This window comes from Impatiens glandulifera, chromosome 2, assembly GCF_907164915.1.
Source record: "Impatiens glandulifera chromosome 2, dImpGla2.1, whole genome shotgun sequence".
Taxonomy (NCBI): Eukaryota; Viridiplantae; Streptophyta; class Magnoliopsida; order Ericales; family Balsaminaceae; genus Impatiens; species Impatiens glandulifera.
Window position 1 is genome coordinate 58,370,990 of NC_061863.1, and position 24,180 is coordinate 58,395,169.

The 24,180-nt window shown below is 33.8% G+C and overlaps 4 protein-coding genes across 6 annotated transcripts; 2 read left to right on the forward strand and 2 right to left on the reverse strand.

Annotated features, from left to right (window-relative positions):
- The first annotated feature begins 522 nt into the window (after window positions 1-522).
- Window positions 523-2,935, forward strand: LOC124924087 (leucine-rich repeat extensin-like protein 5). 2 transcript variants are annotated; one of them, XM_047464139.1, is made up of 4 exons: window positions 523-1,003; window positions 1,083-2,204; window positions 2,304-2,526; window positions 2,683-2,935. In XM_047464139.1, the coding sequence occupies exons 1-4, from the start codon at window positions 827-829 to the stop codon at window positions 2,826-2,828; spliced, it is 1,668 nt and encodes a 555-aa protein (XP_047320095.1). In that variant the 5' UTR covers window positions 523-826; the 3' UTR covers window positions 2,829-2,935. The 2 variants fall into 2 exon arrangements, with proteins under 2 accessions (XP_047320095.1, XP_047320096.1); XM_047464140.1 differs by having other exon boundaries at window positions 2,337-2,526.
- A 69-nt stretch (window positions 2,936-3,004) lies between these two features.
- On the reverse strand, window positions 3,005-12,386 carry LOC124924086 (peroxisome biogenesis protein 5-like). Its single transcript, XM_047464137.1, has 15 exons — window positions 12,110-12,386; window positions 10,938-11,057; window positions 10,715-10,847; window positions 10,296-10,489; window positions 9,485-9,736; window positions 9,076-9,198; window positions 8,246-8,413; window positions 7,476-7,660; window positions 6,093-6,333; window positions 5,051-5,135; window positions 4,446-4,555; window positions 4,087-4,311; window positions 3,714-3,779; window positions 3,363-3,457; window positions 3,005-3,270 (listed from the first exon to the last, which is right to left on the reverse strand). Exons 1-15 carry the CDS (start codon window positions 12,227-12,229, stop codon window positions 3,192-3,194), a joined length of 2,196 nt encoding a protein of 731 aa, XP_047320093.1. The 5' UTR covers window positions 12,230-12,386; the 3' UTR covers window positions 3,005-3,191.
- A 1,572-nt stretch (window positions 12,387-13,958) lies between these two features.
- Window positions 13,959-14,822, forward strand: LOC124925519 (ras-related protein Rab2BV-like). The gene is made up of 2 exons (XM_047465543.1): window positions 13,959-14,152; window positions 14,287-14,822. The coding sequence occupies exons 1-2, from the start codon at window positions 13,988-13,990 to the stop codon at window positions 14,770-14,772; spliced, it is 651 nt and encodes a 216-aa protein (XP_047321499.1). The 5' UTR covers window positions 13,959-13,987; the 3' UTR covers window positions 14,773-14,822.
- A 628-nt stretch (window positions 14,823-15,450) lies between these two features.
- Window positions 15,451-18,840, reverse strand: LOC124925518 (protein DA1-related 2-like). 2 transcript variants are annotated; one of them, XM_047465542.1, is made up of 12 exons: window positions 18,484-18,840; window positions 18,234-18,379; window positions 17,982-18,075; window positions 17,725-17,839; window positions 17,389-17,509; window positions 17,163-17,246; window positions 16,951-17,070; window positions 16,663-16,875; window positions 16,520-16,582; window positions 16,288-16,403; window positions 15,984-16,042; window positions 15,451-15,837 (listed from the first exon to the last, which is right to left on the reverse strand). In XM_047465542.1, exons 1-12 carry the CDS (start codon window positions 18,542-18,544, stop codon window positions 15,542-15,544), a joined length of 1,488 nt encoding a protein of 495 aa, XP_047321498.1. In that variant the 5' UTR covers window positions 18,545-18,840; the 3' UTR covers window positions 15,451-15,541. The 2 variants fall into 2 exon arrangements, with proteins under 2 accessions (XP_047321498.1, XP_047321497.1); XM_047465541.1 differs by having other exon boundaries at window positions 18,234-18,382.
- Window positions 18,841-24,180: the final 5,340 nt, after the last annotated feature.

Here is a 24,180-nt window from a genome sequence, read left to right on the forward strand (position 1 = left end):
TTATAAAAATAAAATAATAATTCTTTATTTTGTTCATCTTTTCAATTATTCTCGCACATCACACATTTTTTTTTTTTTGACAATTTTGAATACGTCTAAATTAATAAATCGCACACAAATTTTAAAGTTATATAATTACGAAATTGTCATGTGTATACAATTTTTCTCAAATATTTTTTTTAGATTACAATTTTTTTATTCGCATAAACTAATTTTGATGCCTAAATTTCAAAAACAATACTCAAATAAACTAATTTCGATGCCTAAATTTCAAAAACAATACTCAATTTTTAAAAATATACGTCAAAAACATCTTTAAATATCATTTCATTTAAAAACGTGTTTAAATAAATACAATTTTAATAGTTCAAACCTCATATGACACAATTTAAAGTTCAAGCACAATTTTGTAAAAAATAATTTTTAAAATAATAAAATTGTTGAGAATTGTACGGGTCTTGTGCATAACGAACAAATGTTAACAATTAGACAGCCAGCGGATCGAGTGTTTTGCATGTCCTTCTTCAGGGTTCAGATTTCTTCCAACACGGGTCTTTTTTCTTTTCTTTTTTACCCCCTCAAACCTTAATAAAACCGCTCTCCTGTCTTTCCACCATAATACCTCTTTCAGCTAGCTGGGTTTGGTCCCCATAGTTGTGACTGTGCGAACTCACCTAGGTGAGTTCTTCATCATCGTCATCATCCCTTCATCCCATACCCATTTCCTTGTTTCCATTTAAAGCTCGTCTTTACTTTTGTGTGACCCTCTTTATTACATTTACTTGTACTCATATATACCCACTTTATCCATCTCAATTACCCATATATGGCTGACGACATTCTCAACCAAACAGGCTTCTGGCTTCCACCGGATATCCTCTCCGATGATGACGATTCAAAAACTCTGTTTCTTAACACCAGAATTCCTTTTGATTACAGACCACAGGTGATGAAAACCGTAGGCTTGTCATGCAGTCAATTCCCCCCTCGTGCTGCTTCCCAGGTATATACGATTGCGGGTTTCTGTATTTTTTTTGTGATTTTTTGGGCGGAGTTTTATTTTTTTTGTTATTTTTCCTTAGAAACCACCGATGTTGCCCGTTTCGACTCATTTCAGAAGCATGCAGCCCAGCTATGTAAGTTCAAATGCTACCTTTCGAGCCCCATTTACTCGGAACAATCCGCTGCCGCCTCCATCTCCTCGTACCACTCCGCTGCCGCCTCCATCTCCTCGTACCACTCCTCTGCTGCCTCCATCTCCTCGTACCACTCCTCTGCCGCCTCCATCTCCTCGGACCACTCTTCTGCCGCCTCCATCTCCTCGGACCACTCCTCTGCCGCCTCCATCTCCTCGTACCACTCCGCTGCCGCCTCCATCTCCTCGTACCACTCCGCTGCCGCCTCCATCTCCTCGTACCACTCCGCTGCCGCCTCCATCTCCTCGGACCACTCCGCTGCCGCCTCCATCTCCTCGTACCACTCCTCTGCCGCCTCCATCTCCTCGTACCTCTCCTCTGCCGCCTCCATCTCCTCGGACCTCTCCTCTGCCGCCTCCATCTCCTCGTACCTCTCCTCTGCCGCCTCCATCTCCTCGGACCACTCCTCTGCCGCCTCCATCTCCTCGGACCACTCCTCTGCCGCCTCCATCTCCTCGGACCACTCTGCTGCCGCCTCCATCTCCTCGGACCACTCTGCTGCCGCCTCCATCTCCTCGGACCACTCTGCTGCCGCCTCCATCTCCTCGGACCACTCTGCTGCCGCCTCCATCTCCTCGGACCACTCTGCTGCCGCCCCCATCTCCTCGGACCACTCTGCTGCCGCCTCCATCTCCTCGGACCTCTCTGCTGCCGCCTCCATCTCCTCGGACCACTCTGCTGCCGCCTCCATCTCCTCGGACCACTCTGCTGCCGCCTCCATCTCCTCGGACCACTCTGCTGCCGCCTCCATCTCCTCGGACCACTCTGCTGCCGCCTCCATCTCCTCGGACCACTCTGCTGCCGCCTCCATCTCCTCGGATCACTCTGCTGCCGCCTCCATCTCCTCGGATCACTCTGCTGCCGCCTCCATCTCCTTGGACCACTCTGCTGCCGCCTCCATCTCCTTGGACCACTCCGCTGCCGCTTCCATCTCTTCGGACCACTCCTCTGCCGCCTCCATCTGCGGTCAATCATTCGCTTAGGGGTCTCTGCTCTAACAATTATAAAGTTAGTTCCCTTTTCATCCTTATCATCATCTCTCCCTTTTCTATACAGATGATTGCTGTCATTTCTTTCACTAATGGAAAAATCTTATTTTGTTTTTAGGGTCAGCTAAAACATCACTCTTCTCCCACACAGGGAAGACCCTATAGCTCCATGACGGCGGCAGCAGGCAGGAGGTGTGGCCCGATCTCTGCATGGCACCCAAATCTGTTTCTGCAGGGAGGCGTTTTAGGCATGGGAGGATCCGAGATGAAAAAGGAATATGCCGGTACCGGCGTGTTCTGGCCCCGGCACCGTCTTCCGGATTCTGCTTGGAAAAAGCCAAGTAAACTTTTGTAATTTGTGGGGTTCTGTTTTGTTTTGATTGTTTGGTCGTTTGTCCATTATGAGAAAATTTAACATCTATGAAACAGGGGAATAATACTGTTGTGGATTAGCTCCTCTAGGTTTTGAATGTTCGTTTTTTATTTGGTTTTCGCAGATGACATGGGAAGAAGGAAGGTGCAGCAGCATTTGATGCATGAAAAAAAAAATAAAAAAAAAAAGATAGCAAGTTTGCAGCTGGGAGAGGGAGGAGAAGTGCCAATAACTCATGAATCCTTCCTTCCCCATGAATGGACTTACTAACTCTATTCTCTCTGTTTTGATGTACAGGTGTTTGTTGTTCTTGTTCTACTTCTAAGTTGTTTCCTTTTAGTTTCAATAAATGAATGAAAAGTTGTGGGTTGATTAGAGTCATAATAAAAGTTTAGAAACAAGACTTAAATGCCGAGATCCTCCTGGTTGCAAACACATAGTTAAAATGGAAACAACAAAACAGAGATTGCAATGGTATCTCATAAGCATTTTTCTTGGGCTAAGACAATAGTTATTTATTTCTTCCTTTTCCAAACGAACAAAGACTTGTAGTCCAAATGCATGTTTGTAACTTTCATCTCACAGTATTCTTCTTTAATTCTAAATTCGACTAATAGGTTACTACCTCCATACTCAAAGTGGGAATTCCTTTTGAAGAGCTTCAATATTCCTATGGTTGCAAGCTTCCAACATATCATTCCGTGAAGCACAACTGCAGAATGACGAGCATCTACTTTAGATCCTTATCTTTGGTAACCAATTCAAAATACAACTAATCTTTATGGGAAATAGTAAAACGCGCACCTTAAAGAAATTTTCAGATATTGCCACGCGTTATCAGCCTTTGGATTCATTGCAAGTGCCCTGACATAGTACCGGATTGAATCCTCATACATGCCCTGAAAATCCATACAAAGTAGATAACACAAACTGAATACATTACTCATCTCAACATGACTAGGAACCTAATAGTATGATTACTAGCAGAAAGAATTTCCTTAGACAAGACATTTACCAGATTTCCTAAGAAAATAGTCGTAGGTAATTACTTTGGGAATAAATCTTAAATTGCACAAGTAATTATTTATATTATTTTTAAAGCAAAGGCTTCACTTACAAATACATGCAAACTATGATAACAAGGGGAAAAATTACCTGGTTGGCATAACTAATACCCATATTAGCCCAAGCGCGGACATAGTTCGGTTTCAGATCTAGCGCCTGAGGAACAAGCAAACAGCACATGAGACAGTAAAAAGAATAAAATAGGATCAGGACCACTAGTTGGGAAAATATATACAGTTTGACAGGCACAACCAAACAACCTCAAAATTTTCAAAAAGAAAAAGGAAGCAGCACAACTTCTTTGCATAAACAATAGTGGTTGTTTGGTTTGGTAATTTTTTGAAAAGTTTATGTTTAGAGTAAAGGGGAGACAATTCTATATAATGCTGGTTTTCTGAAAAAATTTCAATCTTTATTTCTGGTATCATTCTGAAAAACTATAATAAATATAATACAAAAGTACCTGTTGATAAGCCAGTATAGCATCAGCACTTTGAATGCTATTGGCTTGTGTTGCACCCAGCTTGTTCCACAGAGAGTAATCTTGTGGCTTAAGTTTTATAGCAGTCTGAAATGATTCAATGGCTTTGTCAAACTCCCTAGACAAGTTATACAATACACCAAGCACTATGTGCACATCAGAGTCTTCAGGAGACATTTGAGCAGCATTGTGATATAATCTTGTGACCTGTGCCATAAAAGGTAAGAAACCTAAGTCAAGAGAAATCAAGTGCATGACTGGTAATCGAACAGCATTTGAGCCATGGATAAGTGTTGGAAAATAACTCCACTAAATAAACATTTTAGAAGAAGACAACTTACATCAGGGTGGAAGAGGGAATCAGACATCTCTGTAGGTGTAATCGACCTGTATTTTGGATGATGGCGTAACCAACCATACAAGTACTTTAATGCTGCTGCTTGTTCCAACTCTGCATAATGAATAAGAACATTGTAATACTTTGATCTCCCCCCTTTGGTAGGTTGCACAGTTGATAATTATCCTCCCCAGAATATTGAATTATTAAAATTCTCTATCATGCATGTGCCACAAATACCAAATTATAGAGAGCCTATTTGGAAACTGCTATTTTGTCACATTGAAAAATCGCCAAAATGAAATTGAAAGTGATTTTTTCTTATTCTGTACAAGATTGGATCATGATCCAGATTATCTGTAACTTTTTGTTTCAATTGGTATAAAATCATGATACATATTAATGTAAATTTTGAAAAACATATCAAATGTGATTTTTATGGATCATGATCAATATGAAAAATCATGATACCAAACAGGTTCAGAATCAGGCACAATTTTCCATCACGAAATGAGGGTAAAGATATTTGTGTGCATGAAACAGCACCATGTCAATTGTAAACAAATTAGTTATGCAATTAACTACTTCTCACAAACTTATTTAACCAACCATTTGTATGACTGACACCAAGAGCGAGGAGTATTTCAAGGTTTGTTGGATCAACCTCATGTGCACGCATCATGGATGCAATAGCCTGCAATAAAAAAGCATGTTACAACATACTCAGGAAAGTACAGAACTTATTGATGATCTTTCCACTTTCAGCAATAAAAATTATTAAACTCTAGCAAAATTCAATACAATTTATAGAGGAAATGTTATTAAGTTTACTTTTGGTGTGAAGCATCACATATGACCTTAGCTACCTATCATCAACACCGATATCTTGTATGGTGAAGTAATCATTTTGTATATGTTACGAGGGATCGTTAGGGTTAGGTTTCCTAACCCTAGAATAAGGTGACGGGTAAACGTAATCAGTGTCAGCAGTTATATTTCAATTCAGCACAATAAATAGTTATTAATAAGGCAGTTAGCGAAAAATATGATAATTTTTTGATAATTAATTGACTAAGAATAAATAATTACTAATATGAAAATAAATAATTGTTAATAAGGCAGTTAGACAAAAAGGTGGGATTGGCTGAGAAATTGATTATGACAGTTGGAGGGTATATAAGAAAGAAATCCTTATCTGTTGAGAGACAAGACATTTTTCCAGAAACCTCTCAAGGTCAACTTTTCTCTCACCCTCATTGTATTCACCCTAGCTCTTAGAGTTCTATCTCTCCCCCATTAATTCTTATCTTCTCTTCTCTTCGTTCTAAATTCTAGTCCACTTATTAATGTAATTTAAATATATATACCTAATTCTAGTTCGAGTTATATCAGTATATTTCAAGTGAAAACAAGAAACTCATAGAAAGAACAATTTCAAATTGGAGAACACATTAAGATCCCCATAAAAAAACTGATGCAGAGGTTGGCAGGTTATATCTATTGTATCAAAACCTCATTGCCTGTTGAATTTGATCAGGCTCTATCACTTCATAATTTTCACTATGGTCTTCATCATATGGGATTTAAAGAGTATGATGCATAAAAGATCCAGATCAAAGGGATTACACAATTGCAAGGATGAACCACTTACCTGTTGATCATCATCATTCTCAGCATGGGCTACTCCAAGCAACCTCCAACCTTCAGAGTTGCTAGGGTTTTTCAACACTTCAGCCTCTAAGGCAAGCACAGCTTCACTAAGAAGACCTTTTCGGAAAAGATCTTGACCTTCTTTCAAAGGATTGGCGTGACCCACATATGGGTTCATGTCAGAGAACACATAAACCCCCCTATCAGAATACTCCTTGGAAGCTTTTTGTTCATTTAGAAACCTAAAACAGCATTATCATAAGTATCATGAATCTCTTCAAGGTAAATAAATTTAAAATAATTTTGGTTTTGTTTGAGCAGTTTTAGAGCATATCTGATCCATTACAAATTAAGCCTCTTGTTGTTTCTCTTCTCTACCTCATTTTTATGTTTTAAAGGTCATACCAGATAATCACATTCAATTCTATTTTGGGTTTCTAGAATGCCCTTTTCTCTGCCAGTGATGGATTATTTTCTAGCAAATCAACATAATTTTCTATTTTGTAGTTTTATCGTTAAGACAATCAATTTGAGAAGGACAAATGTTATTGATTTTGTGTATTATTTCTCATATATGCATTGTCCAAGTCATCTTAATATATACAAAGAAAGTAAAAAATAAAGAGAAAGAAGTAAATGCCCAAAATAGGGGAACCGAAAGGTTGCATAGGAATAAAACAAGCATGCTACAATATAAATATTGGAGGCATGCTTGAGCATTTGATGTCTGCAGAAGTTATCTACAACATTTGTCAAATAGATTCTTCTGAATATCTTTTATACAAAAATATTACTACTTCAGAACAAGTCAAACTTAGTCATTATAATGGAATGGGAATAATAATAGATGATTGAATGATGTATCTACAAGAGTCTCATTCTAAGATAATAGTAAACTAGTAGTGCATTAAAAAAAATCTACTGCTTCTTGTTTAGCATGTTCATCTGAACAAATATTAATCAATACAAGCAGTGTATTTCAGAAGAGGAAATGCAATTACCAGAGCCCACAACTTTTTATCTTCAAATCCTTCATGATGAGATAAAAATCATAAATTTTTAAAACCAGAATAAGACAATGCACAAGGTTGAAGCCTTTCAAATTCAAAGGATGGTCTAACTATTTCAATAGCAGTCTGATTCCGAACTGTAAGGCATCACTCTAGCTCAAGAAAAAACACGAGGACTTTGGATTATGATACTACCAAAATTTAACCTACTTTTTAAATTTAAGTACTAGAAGTAGAATTTATTTCATCTGAAAACTAATGTAAAGGTGAGGTTCGAAAAATTTGACCATGAAACCGTGATCTTGTAGCATTATATAATACAACACAAAATAAAATTAGTAAATAAAAAACAAGTCCCAACCAGATGGACTTACTCATCATATGAGTTGACCCAGCCATCATTATCCCCCAATACCCCTTCCCCAACTTGACGGCCAAATTCGTCTGCCCAGTCATTCACCCGCAGTTTTGAAAATTCATTGACCCACTGATCATCAGCTGTTCCAAGTTCACGTTCAGCTGCAAACTCATTTGCCCATCCTTCAGGACCACGAGAAAGCTGAAAAGAGAATAAAAAAGTTGAGTTCTGGCATCAATATGTGTGTAATGCTGAGAACCAAAAAGTAACTAGTATCATGGAGGGATTTTTGTGTACCCTAAGTGTGCAAGTACAAATTTCAAAAAAAAAAATCGCGTAGCCCCTTAACTATCAAAATCGTATCAAATTGGCTAGATGTCAAAACAATGGTCGTCCAATCTCGTATTATTAATCGTCCATTAGTCAGATGCGATTTCATTTTCTAAAAAAAATTGTCCAAAAGCATAAGTAAGCACTCAACTAGACCAAACCCCAACCCTCCCCTCCAATTTGCCTCCCTCCCCCCACAACCTCTTCCCTTTCTTTCTCTTTTGTCCATATTGGGGTCTACAAGGGACAGGCATTAACACCCAATTCTCTCGCCTTCCTCTATCTCCTTCTTCATAATTCCCTAACTTACACAATTTGATCCAATTTTTACAAGTTTAGGGTAATTTGACAATTGATACTCAAGATTCATGGGGGTATTTGATTTGTGATATAAAATTGGAGTTAATTGATCTTTATTCCAAGTGCTTTATGCATTCACCAATTACTTATACTTGCCTCTCCATGCACGAATTGATCAGCCCATGTATGTTTACTATCAAGTTGTTGCTGAAATTCTGATGCCCAATCCCCACCTGAAGATGTTGCAGCTGGCTTGACTTGATTATCCTCAATGACAAGATCACCACGACTCATTTTTGAAACAAACTGAAGAAATTTTGAATTCTGCATGTACCAACACATGAGATAATAAAAATTAAAGCAGGTCATAAATAGAAAGGAAATAATCATCTTTAAGAACCATAAAAAAAGTATCATTTCTCTATATCCATGTTTATATCTATCACCCTGAAACAAGCCAGGACTCTATTACGTGTCAATATATATTGGTTTAGTAATAGGGCACAAAATAATAAAGAGGTCCTTGAAATTGATTGTATTCTTTTAATTTAGGCAAAGTTTTGTCAGCTCATTAGTTTTTGCTTCTTAAAGAAAAAACTATAAATACAGATGTCTGCAGTAGGAGCAATTATCAACTGAATGAATATATGATCTTGGCATCTCATCTTCTTCTTCCTTGTCTCATTTTCTCATTTCTCACTCTCTCTCTCTCTCTCCTTCGTTCTCATATTCTATAAACCCTAAAAAAGTGTAACAGAATCCTTTCATTTGAAATGGAAAAATGAAATAATACATGCTCTAATCATTGCTTTATCACAAATGTCTGACATCATTTCTCCCAACCCTTTGCAGCATTTCATGTAATTTCCGTATAAACACAGTGCCTGATCCATAGTGGATGTACCTAAGCTACAGACAAATGTGTTGTAGAGAATGCATTCCATCTTTATGCTTATAAAAAGAAAATGGACCACGTATTACAGAACCTGGAATTTTGGGTCATTATTTTGAGCTAATGTATGGGCCAGCAAGCGGCTCTGCTCCAATGCAGCAATATTTGGGATATGTGCACCTCTCATTTGATTCACCGACATGATCTGAGTTTGTTCCTGTTTAAGAAACAATAGCGCAAAAGCATAAAAAATACTCAACTCAGAAAAGACACGCAAAATATATTATGGAGAAAAATGAATTGAAACTAAAACATCAAGACACAATCACTCAATAGGGTTGCAAGAAGAAAAAATATGCCAATGGCTCAATGCACAACAGACAGATCATATAAATCATTTTGCAATGTACGCAAAATTGAAAATCATTGGAACCTAATAAATATGATGAGAGCAGCACAAAACCAAGTTAAAATTATATGCAATTTCAGTAAGTAGCACTTACTCGATCAAATTCAGAAGCCCAGCCATTAGTACCATGCTGCCGTTCAAATGACAAAGCCCAAGCATTTGGATCACCATGGTCTATTCGTTGTTGGGCAAATTCGTCAACCCAACCATCAGCTGCCTGATGGCCAGGTCTCTGCATACCTTGAGACTCATTCCAATATCCCTCCAATTCACGGAATCTCCCAGGCATAGGGCCCCTAGCTCTAACATCTCCATCAATATCCAATGATGATAATAGTGCATTAACCTGACAAGTAACATAGAACATATAAACTTGCGACCAATGTAAAAGAAGACAAGTTATAAAACAGCTAATATAAATGTGTGAATCTAGACAAAATATAACTTATAGTTACCATCCTTTAATTTCAAAAAAGTATTATTTGATTTCTTAAAATTGAAACCATCAAACAAGAAATAAAAAGTAAATAAATGTAATACTACAAGGCAAAGCCTCCAGATGGAACTCACAGCATACAGATTTATCCTAAAGAATGAACATTTCTTAGAGAAGCTTTATATCCTCTTTTCAATTCGACTTATATTTACCCATAGGTATTTGGAAGGAAAAACAAAACTCATTTGATAACTCAGGCAACGTAGTATAAGCCAATCAGAACTGATTTGACCTGTGATATTACTTGTTATTATGACAAATATGACATGTGAGGAAGATGACTGGATGTCTACCACATAGCCTCTATAAACCTCACGCACATCCACTCATTATGCTCAGCAATTCACAGGAGCAGAAGATGCATCAGTAGTTTCAAAATCTTAGTTTCAGACAGAATAGGAAGATAAACCTGTGCATTAATGAATTCTTCACTTTTATCTGCAAAGAAGTGTCGAGCCATGATGCTGCTACGATCACGTATGCATTGTTTGTCACCTTGTGACAAACCCAAAACTGGAAGAGGCATAGGATGAAAAGGAACGCCAGCTTGACTGCTATGAACAAATTGATGCAGAAAACTTGTCAAAACTCGTTGAGGTGGTCCTGCAACACAATGAGAAAATAAAAAGAACATTTTGATTTACCAGACTCATGCAAAAGTGTGAAACAATATTTAAAGGAAATCTATCAAATAATATATAAATTTTCAACAAAATTAGCAGCATGCAATAAATGAACTTGAAGACACATTTGAAACGATAAATACTGTCTATTTCACCAATTAAAAAGACATGAGAGAATGCAGAAGCCTTTCTATCTAAAGTTTACCATCCAACTGTGGTTGTAGAGGTCCATTAAAATCTGACACGCGATCCATCCCAGGTATGTTTTGTACCTCATTCCAAGCATCAGACAGTCTATTCTGATCAGCAGAGTGAAAGCCCCTAAGGAAATCTGATCCCTGATAATCAAAGACATAGATGTTACGAAAACAACAACCAAAAAGAGAAATCCACTGACAAAGATAATAGACAGAAATATGAGATGATACATGGATAGTAGGTGGAAGCTGATGGTCAAACTCTGATACAGGTAATGCATTCCGTGGATCAGCATAGATGTTACCATCAGAAGTTGTAGATGACAATGTAGGAATTTCTCTCAGCCTTTCCTGCTTAAACAATGCATCTAGTGAGTGAGCATCAACCATATAAACTAAAAGTTCTTCAGAAACTAGAGAAGAAAATCCTAACAATAGAACATAATTCTCTCTTGTTGAAAAGGATGAATATCTGTTTCTGCTCCCACAACAAGTATCATGTCATTCACAGAATGCACCCAGTGAGAATTAAAGCTTAATCAAGGAAATACTGTATTGGGTGTATCTTCTTTGTAAAGTAGATGTTCTAAAAAAGGAATGGCCAGTGCAGGGTTCAATTATGTCGCTCATGCTTTAGAAAATGTCAGTTAGGTTGGAATATTACCTTCACACTAACAGTGACACTGCATCACGATACTAATTGTTTATCAAAAACATACTATTATAAGCAATGTAAGTAAAGGTACTAAAGTTAATTTCTGTAGTACCTAAGATCATTCAAACATTTCACAATGAAACTATGACTAAACAAGTCATGGTGCCAAAATACTATAACGTTCCAAGAATTGTCATGCAGTGAATGAAATGGATACAGGAAGAATATTGAAGCAAGTAAACCTCAAAATCCATATTCTATCTAATGAATGTCAGCAATCTAGAATGTTTTTTCTAAGTGAAGGAGTATCAGTCTAGTTTGCACTTCATATAGTAGAGGATAGAATCAAAATTGGAAATCAATATTTTGATAAGAATCAAAAGAGCCATCAGAGTCCGATTCAGCTTCTGGGCAACCATAAAAGATAAAAAAATCAGAACTTTACCAAGTTCTAGCATGCAGCCAAGCTAATAAAACATACTCTTGGATAATTCTTCAGAGACACAAATTCTAGGTTCGGTGAAATTCCAGATAATCTCAATGCAATAAGAGGCAAACAAGAAGAAGGAGAGTGATTTAAATTGGATGAGCAAGTAATCCACTCATCAATCTGTTGAATTTTGTAACTAGCTGTAATAGATAAGGTTCTAATGGAAGCTTGAACAGAAAATTGAAACAGCACAATATAGAATAGGACTTCAATATATAGATATAGATTGATGGATGGATAGATAGATAGATAAAGAACCTGAGTTTTTGAAGAAGAACCAAAAAGGTTATTGGCTAGAGCACCGAGAGGGTTTGAAGATGAAGAAGAACCAGGAACAGCACATGCCGCCCCGCCGGTTACAAGATCACGCATCGCCATCTCTGAACCTCTAGTCGTTGCTCTTGAATACAGTCTAGAGTCAATCAAATTGGGACAGAATGACAGTCGGTGACGCCTCGTATCGGAGTTGAGACAATTTCCTTAACAATGAGTACTAAATAATTTAGTGGGAAATTTAACCACCATCAGTTGCTCAGCCTCCTCTGATCCATCGCTAGCCATCGATATTGATAGCTGCTGCCAAATTTAACCAACATTTCGCTGTCATTCAATTATCATTGTCTGTAAATATATATTAGATCTTTTGTTATATATTTTCTTGATGGATAATGGTAAAAAATCAATTTAGATAATAATCTAAAATTAATAAATATAGCAAATAAAATTAAAAGTTACACAATAATTTATATATTAAATAAAGTCAAAATCCATATTTTAATTTGAAATCATAATATAAGAATGAAAGAGTTATCCTCTTTTCTCTTTCTAATATTTTTTTATTATATATTTATATATATATATATATATATATATATATATATATATATATATATATATATATATATTTTTAAAGAGAAAGTTTTTATTTTATTTATTTATAAATTTTTAATATTATGCTTTATTCGAATTGAGTTTTTAAAAAAATTTAAAAGGAGAAAAAAATAATGATTTGTGATTATTTTAAAGAGATGATGATTATTTTTGGTAAAAATACTTAAAAGGTATGAATATATATGAATAAAATAAAAAATAATAATTTAAAATATAAAATATTTTAGTATTTTGGCAATGAAATGAATAATATAATTGTTGAGAGGTGATTGATTGGAAAATTGTTTTTTTTTTAGTTTTTTAAAAATTCAAAGAAAACAAGGCCCTTGTCGCTCGTGGTGAGGTTATTTGATCTGATGGTAATTTATTAATTTTTTTTTTTGTGATTAGTCTGTATTTTATACATTTAATGTGTTGGTGATTATTTTTTATTTTTTTATTAAGAATTTTTAGAATTTATCTTTCGTCTATAGATAATTTCTAATATTTTCAATGTTTTTTTCTATTTTGACATAATTTGTATATGGTCAGTTATAATTTGACAAAAAAAAAAAATGTTTTTGACGTTACTTACCGGTCCTCAGGTAATGACAAATTTCACCGCCGCTTAGAATTTTGAGTTAAAATTTCTCATACACCTTAATTAGTGTGTTCAACGTATTCTTATTATTCATTGTTATTTTAAACTCGCCTTACAAAAATTATGAAAATTTTAATTTTTATAAATTTGTATTATTTAATATCCATTATGTTTTATTATTTGCAAATTAATATTCTATTTATAATTTTATTTGAATTAATAAGAATTATTTTTTTATAAAATGTCTAAAAAACAATCAATTTGAATATTAATTTAGACAAATTTTTAATACAACAATGCATGACATCACATAAATATATAAGAAGATCTAATAATAATAATAATAGAAAATTTATTGTTAATAAGGAGAAGTTTATAGCTGAGGTTAAATTCCTACATTAATTATCGCAAATTCTGTTTTCTCTGGTTGGTCTGAGAGAGATAGTTTCTCTCTCTTACCTTCCTCAAAATTCCGCTGCAATTCCCTTCATGATTCAAACGTCGACGATTTCCATAATTTTGTGTTCATATCACGTTAATGGTTAGTGCCTCTCTTTTTTGTTTATTATATGATCCTTTTTGGAATTTGGAAAGAAACTAAATGCAGCTCAACTGCATGCTTTGCTTTGATTTGCATGGCTAGTTTAAAGAGAAAAAGGTAGAATATGGCGTATAAGGTAGATCACCAGTACGATTATCTATTTAAGATCGTCTTGATCGGAGATTCCGGCGTCGGAAAATCAAATATACTTTCCAGATTCACTCGCAATGAGTTCTGCTTGGAATCCAAATCCACCATCGGCGTTGAATTCGCCACCAGAACTCTTCAGGTCTCGGTTTTTTCTTAGGCTGAGATTTCTCTCGTTTCCATTTCTTCTTCCTCTTCAGATATTAACATCCTTTTAATTCTCTTCTTGGCTAAAGGAGATTTGAATGTTAATCTAAAACGTTCTGTTGTATATAGGTGGAAGGAAAGACAGTAAAGGCTCAAATATGGGATACGGCTGGGCAAGAAAGGTACAGAGCAATCACAAGTGCATACTATAGGGGTGCAGTTGGGGCACTATTGGTTTATGACATAACCAAGAGACAAACGTTCGAAAATGTTGAGAGATGGCTCAGGGAGCTAAGAGACCATTCAGACTCCAACATCGTGATCATGTTGGCAGGAAACAAGGCCGACTTAAATCATCTCAGGTCAGTCTCAGAGCATGATGGACAAGGATTGGCGGAGAGGGAAGGGTTATCATTCCTCGAAACGTCTGCCATGGAAGCTATAAATGTTGAGAGTGCATTTCAGACTATCATGCTAGATATTTATCAGATAATAAGCCGGAAAGCCTTGGCAGCTCAGGAAGCAATTGTGGGTGGTCTTCCTGGCCAAGGAATTTCCATTAACGTCGGAGATTACACAAGTAGTGTAAATAGGAGAACTTGCTGTTCCAACTGAACAAGAGGCCGAAAGGCTAGTGATTATATATTATTAGAGATTTTGATGGAAAGGGTACTTACTGATTGCTGGTAAGTACTAAACAGAGAGTTCTTGTCTATTTCCATTTCCATTTTCTTGATTGTGTTTATTTATTTTGAATGATCAGGGTCATCTTCCAAGCACCTCGACTAGCACAGACACACTAATTGTTGTAACCCCCTCACTTCAATCAGGTTAGTAATCCCCTTAATACAAGTCTTTTGTGATCTCAATTACCGGGTGGTGGGTTAATGGTAATTGAGTTTTTCCAACTATAGATAATACAGACCCATCTCTAGATAGTGCAACTAAATATTTTAGCTCATCCATCTCATTTTTAAGAGATTGTATGTCAATAACTATTCCATTTCAATCTACTTCAAACAAGGAGTTCTATTTGAACATGTATTTCTGAGTCCTGTCTATATTCAAAACTGGAATATATAGATGCTTTTATTGAGAAAGATATCATCTTGAATTACTTTGTTTGTCTATTTATATTTTGTTGTCCAAACAAGGGTATATCCAAAATCAAGTGACTTCTCTAGTTAATAAAAAATATTGGTTCCTGACTAATGAAATATAAATGTTTGAAGTTTCTATCAGATCTAGAGAATTGCAGTCTTCAGACAAAATTTCAAAGAAAAGCATCAATAAGATGAAGAATCAATAAAAGCCATATATTTTATTTTATTTTTTTATATAGAAATTAGAGAGCACAGTCTCTTTATTAACCATCATGTCGCACTCAAAAAGGAAAACTTCCGGTAGATTTAATGTGATCAAGGGTGGCACGCAAACCGTATTTGTTAACAGCAGCTCTAGCAGCCCGAAATCCTCCTCCATAGGTTGGAGAGGTTTCGTGCTCAATCTGATGCTTGAAAAACTGCCCTATCTTATTCTCTGTGTTTGACCTTGCACCTTTCTTGGAGGAGGATGATGACGATGACGACGATGACGTCGTCATTACCTCTGACTCAAGCCACATGTATGAAAGAATTTGACAGATGCCTTCTTCTACCTCAGGGCTAAGGTTACGAAATCCTACATATAATCAAAACTACCAAGTTTCAATACAATTGTTCTGCCCTATCTTCTCCTCAACAAAATTGGAACTCTTAAAAATGAAACAAACCCAATCTGATTTTTAGTTAAAATGCAAGATAGTTCTCGAGAGCTGATTTGAGTACCTTTCAAGCGCAGCCAAGCATGCATCAACTCGTGAGCAAGAATTGCGCCTGTCAACAACCTGCATAAAAATGGATGTACGCTAATATGTGAGTTTTGAGCTCAAGTTGAGTTGAATCTAAACGAACCCTTAACTATTAGATTAAGTACTTAGTGTGTTATCAAACACAACTTAACATTCAACCATTTTGTGATGAAAAACTAATCTCCAACTGCCAATTTGGAAAAGGAAATATTGGCTCAAGCAGACAGGTATGTACATGGTTGAAGATCACAGATTTATGCAGTTTTCAAAATTCATATTACCTAGGGAGGCCATATAGAACGAGAATAGCAGTCACTTCACATCTCCGTGTCAGTCTTTGAGGTTGAGTCCTCATCCCCATCAGTCTATGACCTCCCATCATCGGCCTTCTTAGAACCTACACACACAAAAATGGAAGAAATCATGAGGCAAATGATCTAATATAGATATATATTATATTAAGTAAATAGATAAATTGATTTTGACAAATAATGTGGAAGGTAGGTGGCATACACTAGTAACAGTTTGTTCTTCTGATAAACATAAACCCCTTGTCTCAGGCATGTGATGGTAACCCTGAAAAAGACTAAAAAAATCAGGAAATGACAAGTGAATGGTCCAAAAAAAAAGAAGACAAATTATGTACAAGATCATACATGCTTCTCTCCTACGATTGCTTCATTAAGAGCTTGTCTTTCAACCAGAAGCATAGGAATTTGTTGGTCGATCCTCATGTTCAGTCCTTCATAATAATCTCTAATTGAATGGTAAAGTGGCTGACAGTCACCCGTATCCATCACAGCAGATTCCATGCACTCCAGACAAAGACTCCGACCATCTCCTAAGGCAACGTATCTTGCGTTCACAGACTAAAACAAGAAAGAAAGAAAATTAAGGCATGTTTGTTTCAATAACATCAGCATTACAATTTGCAAAGCTGATACCTCTAGACGCTCACAGCTGCAGCATCGGGCTGTGTTGTCATGCTCATGTGAAGGACAATATTTTTGGGACCAGTATGGATGGCATCGATACTCGATCAAAGAAGCTCCATTGGCAGGGATCTGATAAAAAAATGAATTGGGCAATCAAATAAGACTATTTGTTTTCCTTTGGGTAATTAAGGACAACTGAATTTCAGCCATTATTTTCTTACAAAATGTTGACAAACATCACATCTGGGATGTGACATCTCTTTGAAGCAGGATTTGTGGTATGCTTTCCTCGCTGACAAAGAAAACTTTAATCAAAAGAAAAAGAACTAGTCAGTATTAAGGAAACAACAAATATACAGATTTAGGGCTCATCTACTTCTGAATAATTATAGTGGTGATTGGCAAAGAAAGAAGATGAATAGTTTGAAAAGAGAAATGGTATATTACCTCATGCTCAATTATCTGAGAACCACATGCATGACATCGGAAGCACTCTGGATGGTAAAAGTTTCCCATGCAACTCAAATAGTTTCCATGGCCAATGTCACGGTTGCAGGCACTGCATAATCTGCATTTATTGGTAATACATACAAATCATTCCATGTAAATATTGAGAATTTTATGGATACAATGTTAACACTTTTGAAGAGAAAGTTGACTAGGAATCTAGGATAAACTTAGAATAGACTTTACTATGTCATATTTTATAAAGTGAGTGTGCTATAGCAAATTCAGATTCTAGCCAAATAATTTGCACCTCTCAGTTAAACCAGTATGACATACCGATATCCCCTCGAATAATATTGAGTAGGAGCAAATGGAGGGTAGAATGACGAACTAAATCTCTCATGAACTTTCCTAGCAATATCTTGGCCATTATCTCCATTCCATCTAAAGCCTACAAAGCAAAGATATCCACTAAACAATGTATAACACGAGGGATGGAAATAAAACAAAAATAAAATAAAATAAGTCCCCTCTTCTTTGTTGAAGCGTGGAAGGAAGGGGAGACATGAAAACTTGAAATAGTTGAAATATACCTCCTATTGGTGGTCTATTCAAATCTTCAGCCAAAGAAAGTGCAATCGCTCGATCCAATTCTTCTTTTTCTCTTCCAGACCGGGGGCGATCACCCTGATGCAAATTCACATTGAGAATACGATAATCGTTTCAGAAGATGGCATTGACTAATTTCAAAATTGTCTAGCAAGCACAAGTTCTCCTACATGATGTTGGCTATAAGAACTTCTGTGGTTGGTTAAAACCATTAATTTAGTTAGTTTTTTCATTACCAGAAAACGAAGAGGAGCACGGAAAACCATGGGTTCTTCTTGGAGAAACTTGGGTATAGGTTCACTATCTGAGGCGTTATTAAAAAGCTTGCTCAACCAACTGACGAATCGAGACTTCTTCTCTCCGGATGAAGAAACAAAATCCCCTGCTGAAAAAGATATAAGATTTAGGGAAGCATTTCGTCGAACAAGTAGTGAGCAATGCAATTAATTAATTAATTAAGATGAAAGTAAGAATGGAAATGAATACCATAAACAGATGAGGAGGAGGAGGAGTGAGATAGGTCGGTGAGGGTTGAGGAATTAGGCATGGGGATTATATGTAGAAGTAGAAGTTGGGCGAAAAGAAAGAAAAGGACGTCGTCGTCGGGGGGATGATGAGAAAGAAGGTGCGAAGTGGACGATGACGGTTGGTTGATAAAAAGAATGGAATTGAAGGATGTGAAAGGAGGAGGAGGGGGAGAATAAACACATCTTGAAAAGCAAAGCTGGATCGTGAAGAAGAGAAAAGACAGCGAATCTCTGAGGAGGAAAAGGGAAAACACAAGCACAGATCTGAGAGAGAAAACTCTGTGTGCTGCAGCTGGAAGATATTCTTCGTGCGTGGTGGCTTCACAGAAATAAAAATGAACATCGGAAAGAAAAGCAAACTTTGAAATATTATGCTAACTATCCCCCCATTCCAACGGCTCAGAATTCAGGACTAAACCCCAAAAAACGTTTCTTTTTTTCCATGTTTACATATTATATATAATTGATTTTTTTTAATTCTTAAAATATAAAGATCTGGTTCAGATTGACATTATCTATATAAATGATGTTTAATTTAATTTTAAAATTTCTTTCAAAAGGTTTGAATTGTCGAGTTGGGAGTTGTGGTTAATTTGGATATATATGTGAGAGTAATGGATATTTTGGTCGAATTGTGGGTTGACTCGTTCGTAAAATTAAAACGATTAAAAATAAAATTAAAAATGTTATAAGATGTTTCTAACTTGTAACCTAACAAAAACAAGTACAATCATTTAACAAAGTGATTAGAATGTAGTTTGTTTAAGGATAATAAGTCGTATCAATTGAAAGTGGTTAAAAAATATGAATCAAATATTTGATTGATTAAAGTGGATGTGTAAGGTCACGAGATTAAAGGTTCATTCCAATAAAATATGTGAGAAGATAAGTTGTTTTACCGAAGTGAATAAAATATGGAATGAGAATGTTTTATTTTTATTTTAATATATTATTCGTGATTTATTAGAAACTTTAAACATTGAATACATATTATTATATTTTTTATTTATATTTTTATTTGTATGAACGGAGAATATTCATAGATTTTAATAAAAAGATTTTAAAAAAATTAATATATATAAATAAAATATATAATATATAATATTTTAATATTTTACCTAATGAAATAAATAATGTGATAAAAAAATGATATTTAAGTGGTTTGAATTATTTAAATAACATAAATCTAATAAAGCCTAAGTTTAGGTTAAACTTATGATTTTTATTTTGTTTCTAAGCTTCATTTAACTAACATTTTTTCTTAACTCAATTTATCTCATATTTGTTCAATATTTATAAAATGTTATAATTTTTATTTTATTTATTTAGGTAGGAAGTTAGAATGAATAGTGTGTGACTTTCTGTCTCTTAAAACCAATTTGTCACTTACACTATCTTAGTTTACTTATTTCTATCTTTTATTTAATATTGTACATACATTTATAATATGATGTAATTTTGAGGGGTCTATATCTCTTTTAATATTAGTTATATATATTTTTTATTGGCTTAATTATCAAATTGAGACTCTCTATTGAGTTTAATTGCGATTTCAGACATCTTCTTTTAAACATTACAATTTGAGTTTCTTTATTGTTAAAATATACAAAATGAGGTTTTGTTTTAACCGTTTCAAATGTCATGTAGCGTTTATAAATAAATAAAATATATATGTCACTAATTTAACAATCGAATTTTTTAGAATCGGTAGTCAAAATTTTTAATTCGTTGAAATTCGGTAATTAAATTAGTGACATAATTTTTTTGTTTTTTTATAAATGTTACATAGATAATAAGTTAACGACGTTTAAAGTTAAAATAAAATCGTTTTATATAGCCTTACCCATAAGTAAGGTCAAATCGTGAAGTTTAAAATATTATTTCCAAAATCTCAATTGGTCTCCTATAATAAGCCCCAATTTGACCATTCTATTTGTTTTATTTGTTAAAAATATATGGCATTTGTTTTATATATCATTTGTTTTATATATATATATATATATATATATATATATATATATATATATATATATATATATATATATTTGAAATTTGGTGTCTCATTTCAAGTTCACTCCTCATATGTTGTTGCAACATTTTCAATATCATGACACTAAATTTCTATACATTAATTTGGAATAGACCTAACTAGCTAAATATTATATGCCTTTATGAAAAAAAAAATGCTAAATATTATATGCCTCTAAATAATATTCTTTTTATATTATATGCCTCTAAATTTCTCTTCTTTTTAATGGATGAAAAGAAAGAAGAGTGTGACCACTTACATAAAGGGAAAGGGAAAAAAGTAAGTCTGTGAAAAGGGAAAGGGGATGGTAAGTAAGTACATAGATAATTAAAAAAATGCTAAAAAAACACTTTTTAAATTGGTGGATCCAAAACTCTTCTGCAGCAGATAAATATATAAATCAAAAGGCATATAAATTACGTTGGCATTCAACAAAGTGGAACCTTTTTCTGTTGATAATTTTGATTCTTTTATTCTCTAGCTTATTTTCCCACCATTTGCATAATATATGATGTTTACATGTTCATGCAATTGAACAGTGAGAATATTTCCTTTTGCATTTTTTTCACTATTAAAAAGGATGAACCATCCCCTTTAGCCATCACAAACTTCAACTATTTTGATATAGACCATTTTAAGAAACGGCAAACCTAGTTATTCGATATTTTTACCCTTTCTTTTTATAAAAGAAACGGCTAATATGGGTTGGAAATATTCTACAACAAATATTTTATTTTATTTGAGATTGAGCATCTTAACTAGACAACCTTAACAAGCACACAACATATAGTTTTGAAAAGAAAACAAAACTATTTATGTTTATTAAATTGGTATGCCCTTAATTTCAACTACATTATTGACCTTTCATTATAGGAGACCGGTGAAAAATGAACTGAACATTTGAGTAATATATTATTTAATAATTATATATTAATTGTTACCATATAAAAATAAAGTTGATTAAAGTGATCTATTAAAATATAAATATTATGGGCTTATATGGATATCTATAATAAATGTGAGAACATATTTGTGTAAAAGTAGAAATATCATTTACTATTTTGTTGATGGGTCGAATAGTAAATGAGTATATTAGGGTTAGGTCTCAAACCCCTATAATTGACTACTTATTATGTTTCTCTTATCAGACAAAAGTTTTATGTTCATCTTTCAAGAACACTCAATAATGGCTATTGAGGGTTATCGATAGAGGGTTGAAAGACTTAAACCCACCAACATCAGACATTCCGATTCAGGTCCAGATCCAAAACTGGAAGATCCAAAATCGAGAGAAGATCCAAAAAATGACTTAATGAACCGTTCTTTATTAAAGATTCGTGTATGTTTTCGCAACTCAAGTTTGTCTCAATTTATCGACATAAAATATTAAGAATATAAATTTAAGAATTAAATATCTAAATTAAAGATTTTAATCGAAACTTCCATAGAAAATTCTGATATATATTTTTAGCATGTGTGGGTAAGTGGCAAACATGAACAGAAACTGTTGCAAGACTTGTATTAAACATGGTATGGTTTGAATTTTTCCTAGGTTTAACTGAGACTTAAAAAGAAAAGTTAACTTTTATTATAGAGAGCACTCTTTGGAAAACAATTATTTGAGATCAGTTATATATATAATCATAGACGTTCCAATCCTCTACATAATCTTATAGTCAAGTCATGAACCTTGTATTCTATTCATGAGCTAACAATATTTTTTTTTAATGAAATTAACATTTATTATCTGATGTAACCTAGCAAAAACCTCAAATTACTGAGCTAAAAATTATTCAAACTTATTTATTTCATTTAAAAAAAAAGATGGATGTTGAAAAGGCTTTAAACAATAAGGCTTTGTTTCAATTTGAGTTATTTTAATAATTAAAATAAAAAAACATCATTATATTTTCTCTATTTTATTCGGGAAATTTGATGAAATGACCTTAAAAAATGTCATATTCGCTGGTGATAAGCGCATAAATTTAATTGCACAAATAACCACTTCAAAATATTCTGACAAAATTATTCCCGTCGCGTAACGCGAAGGGAAAGCCTGTGAAATTACCTCGTCGTGTAACGCAAATGACACGATCGTCACGCGAAGGGCACGATCGTCACGTGAAGTGCACGATCGTCACGTGAATGACACGATCATTCTGGACTTTTCACAAGTTTTTTCTTCACAAGACGATCATGTCATTCGCGTTACGCGACGGGGATAATTTCGTCAAAATATTTTAAATTGGTTATTTGCGCAATTAAATTTATGCGCTGATCGACCCATTTAAGGAACTTTTCGCCAAATTTCCCTTTATTCTATCTTGCAATTCATTTATTAAAATATTAAAAAATTATTTATTATAAATTATTATTTTTTATTTTATCTTATATATTAATAACTCTCTAAATACTTTTATAAAAAAAATTACACATCTTCTCAAAATCATTAATTATCATTATTTTTTTTTAAACAATCAGAATATCTATCCTCGGAATATGAATATGGCCTAATATTCCCACCAGATTAAAAACTTGTTTGGTTTTGACTTTTGGTGCATTACATAATGGGAATATGCTTTTCACTTAACATGAGAGACGGTTGAAAATCAAAATACAAAGATAAAAGAAATGGTAAATAATTAAATGCTTACTTAATCATATTCCATTTGACATTCACACCATGATTATGATTATATACATAATATATTTTTAAATTCAATAATATTTTTTTTATTCAAGATACGGGAAGAACATATATTGTTCTAAGTATACAGATTATATTATTGTAATTATCTATCAAAATATTAAAATATTTTATACTTAAAATTATAAAAATGATATGTTAATACTTTTTAAATTTTTTACCTAGTTATACCCTAGCCCGAGGAAAAAGCCTATGGGAGAAGACAGCTCATCCAATAAAACAAGAAATTTTTAAAATTAATTTTTTTAATTTTTTAATATAAAAAATAAATTATTTTATTTAGTAATAAATTCAGATTTCACCAAAATCAATTTTTTAATATTTTTTAACTAAAACTTGGGCTACTGGACAGCCCAATTCTCGTTCGGCCTACATACCGATCCCTCCTGCATACCCTTCAATGGAATTGAAATTAATTATTGTATTAAGATTTTACTCTTATAAAACTAATATTAACTCTAAAAAATAATATATTAAGATTAATCCAAGTTGAATTTTACTCTTGAGACTAGTATTATGAACTTTTTTTAACTAACTATGATTGTTTCATTAATATTACTTAAATTGATAATAGTTTAATTTTTCTAATAGACACAAATTATACAACTTCATAAAACACGTGTTAACCCATTAATTTTGTCTTGCAATAAATAAAAGGAAGAAAGACAAAAAAAAAAAAAAAAAAAAAAAAATAATAATAATAATAATAATAATGAGCAATACAAAATATTGAGAGAAGAATAAAAGATACGGTCATAATTGACCTATTTTCAAAAAAATATATATTAAAATTATTATATAAAATAATAATATTAAAATTAAATAAAATATATTTAATATATTATATAATAATAAGATATATATAATATTAATAAATGGTAGAACAAGAAATTAAAAATTAAGTGTTATAAAAAAATATT

Bases quoted from the DNA above. Each gene is read 5' to 3' on its own strand.
- LOC124924087 (XM_047464139.1), top strand. From the start codon at position 827: ATGGCTGACGACATTCTCAACCAAACAGGCTTCTGGCTTCCACCGGAT. The intron at 1,004-1,082 runs GTATATACGATT...ATTTTTCCTTAG, and splicing joins CCCCTCGTGCTGCTTCCCAG to AAACCACCGATGTTGCCCGT. The intron at 2,527-2,682 runs GTAAACTTTTGT...TGGTTTTCGCAG, and splicing joins TTCTGCTTGGAAAAAGCCAA to ATGACATGGGAAGAAGGAAG.
- LOC124924086 (XM_047464137.1), bottom strand. From the start codon at position 12,229: ATGGCGATGCGTGATCTTGTAACCGGCGGGGCGGCATGTGCTGTTCCT. The intron at 9,199-9,484 runs GTAAGTGCTACT...TTTCTTAAACAG, and splicing joins GGGCTTCTGAATTTGATCGA to GAACAAACTCAGATCATGTC. The intron at 6,334-7,475 runs GTAAGTCCATCT...ATGCTGTTTTAG, and splicing joins TGGGTCAACTCATATGATGA to GTTTCTAAATGAACAAAAAG.
- LOC124925519 (XM_047465543.1), top strand. From the start codon at position 13,988: ATGGCGTATAAGGTAGATCACCAGTACGATTATCTATTTAAGATCGTC. The intron at 14,153-14,286 runs GTCTCGGTTTTT...TGTTGTATATAG, and splicing joins TCGCCACCAGAACTCTTCAG to GTGGAAGGAAAGACAGTAAA.
- LOC124925518 (XM_047465541.1), bottom strand. From the start codon at position 18,544: ATGCCTAATTCCTCAACCCTCACCGACCTATCTCACTCCTCCTCCTCC. The intron at 17,071-17,162 runs GTAAGAAAATAA...TTTTTTTATCAG, and splicing joins GTGATGTTTGTCAACATTTT to ATCCCTGCCAATGGAGCTTC. The intron at 16,404-16,519 runs GTATGCCACCTA...TTGTGTGTGTAG, and splicing joins AAGAACAAACTGTTACTAGT to GTTCTAAGAAGGCCGATGAT.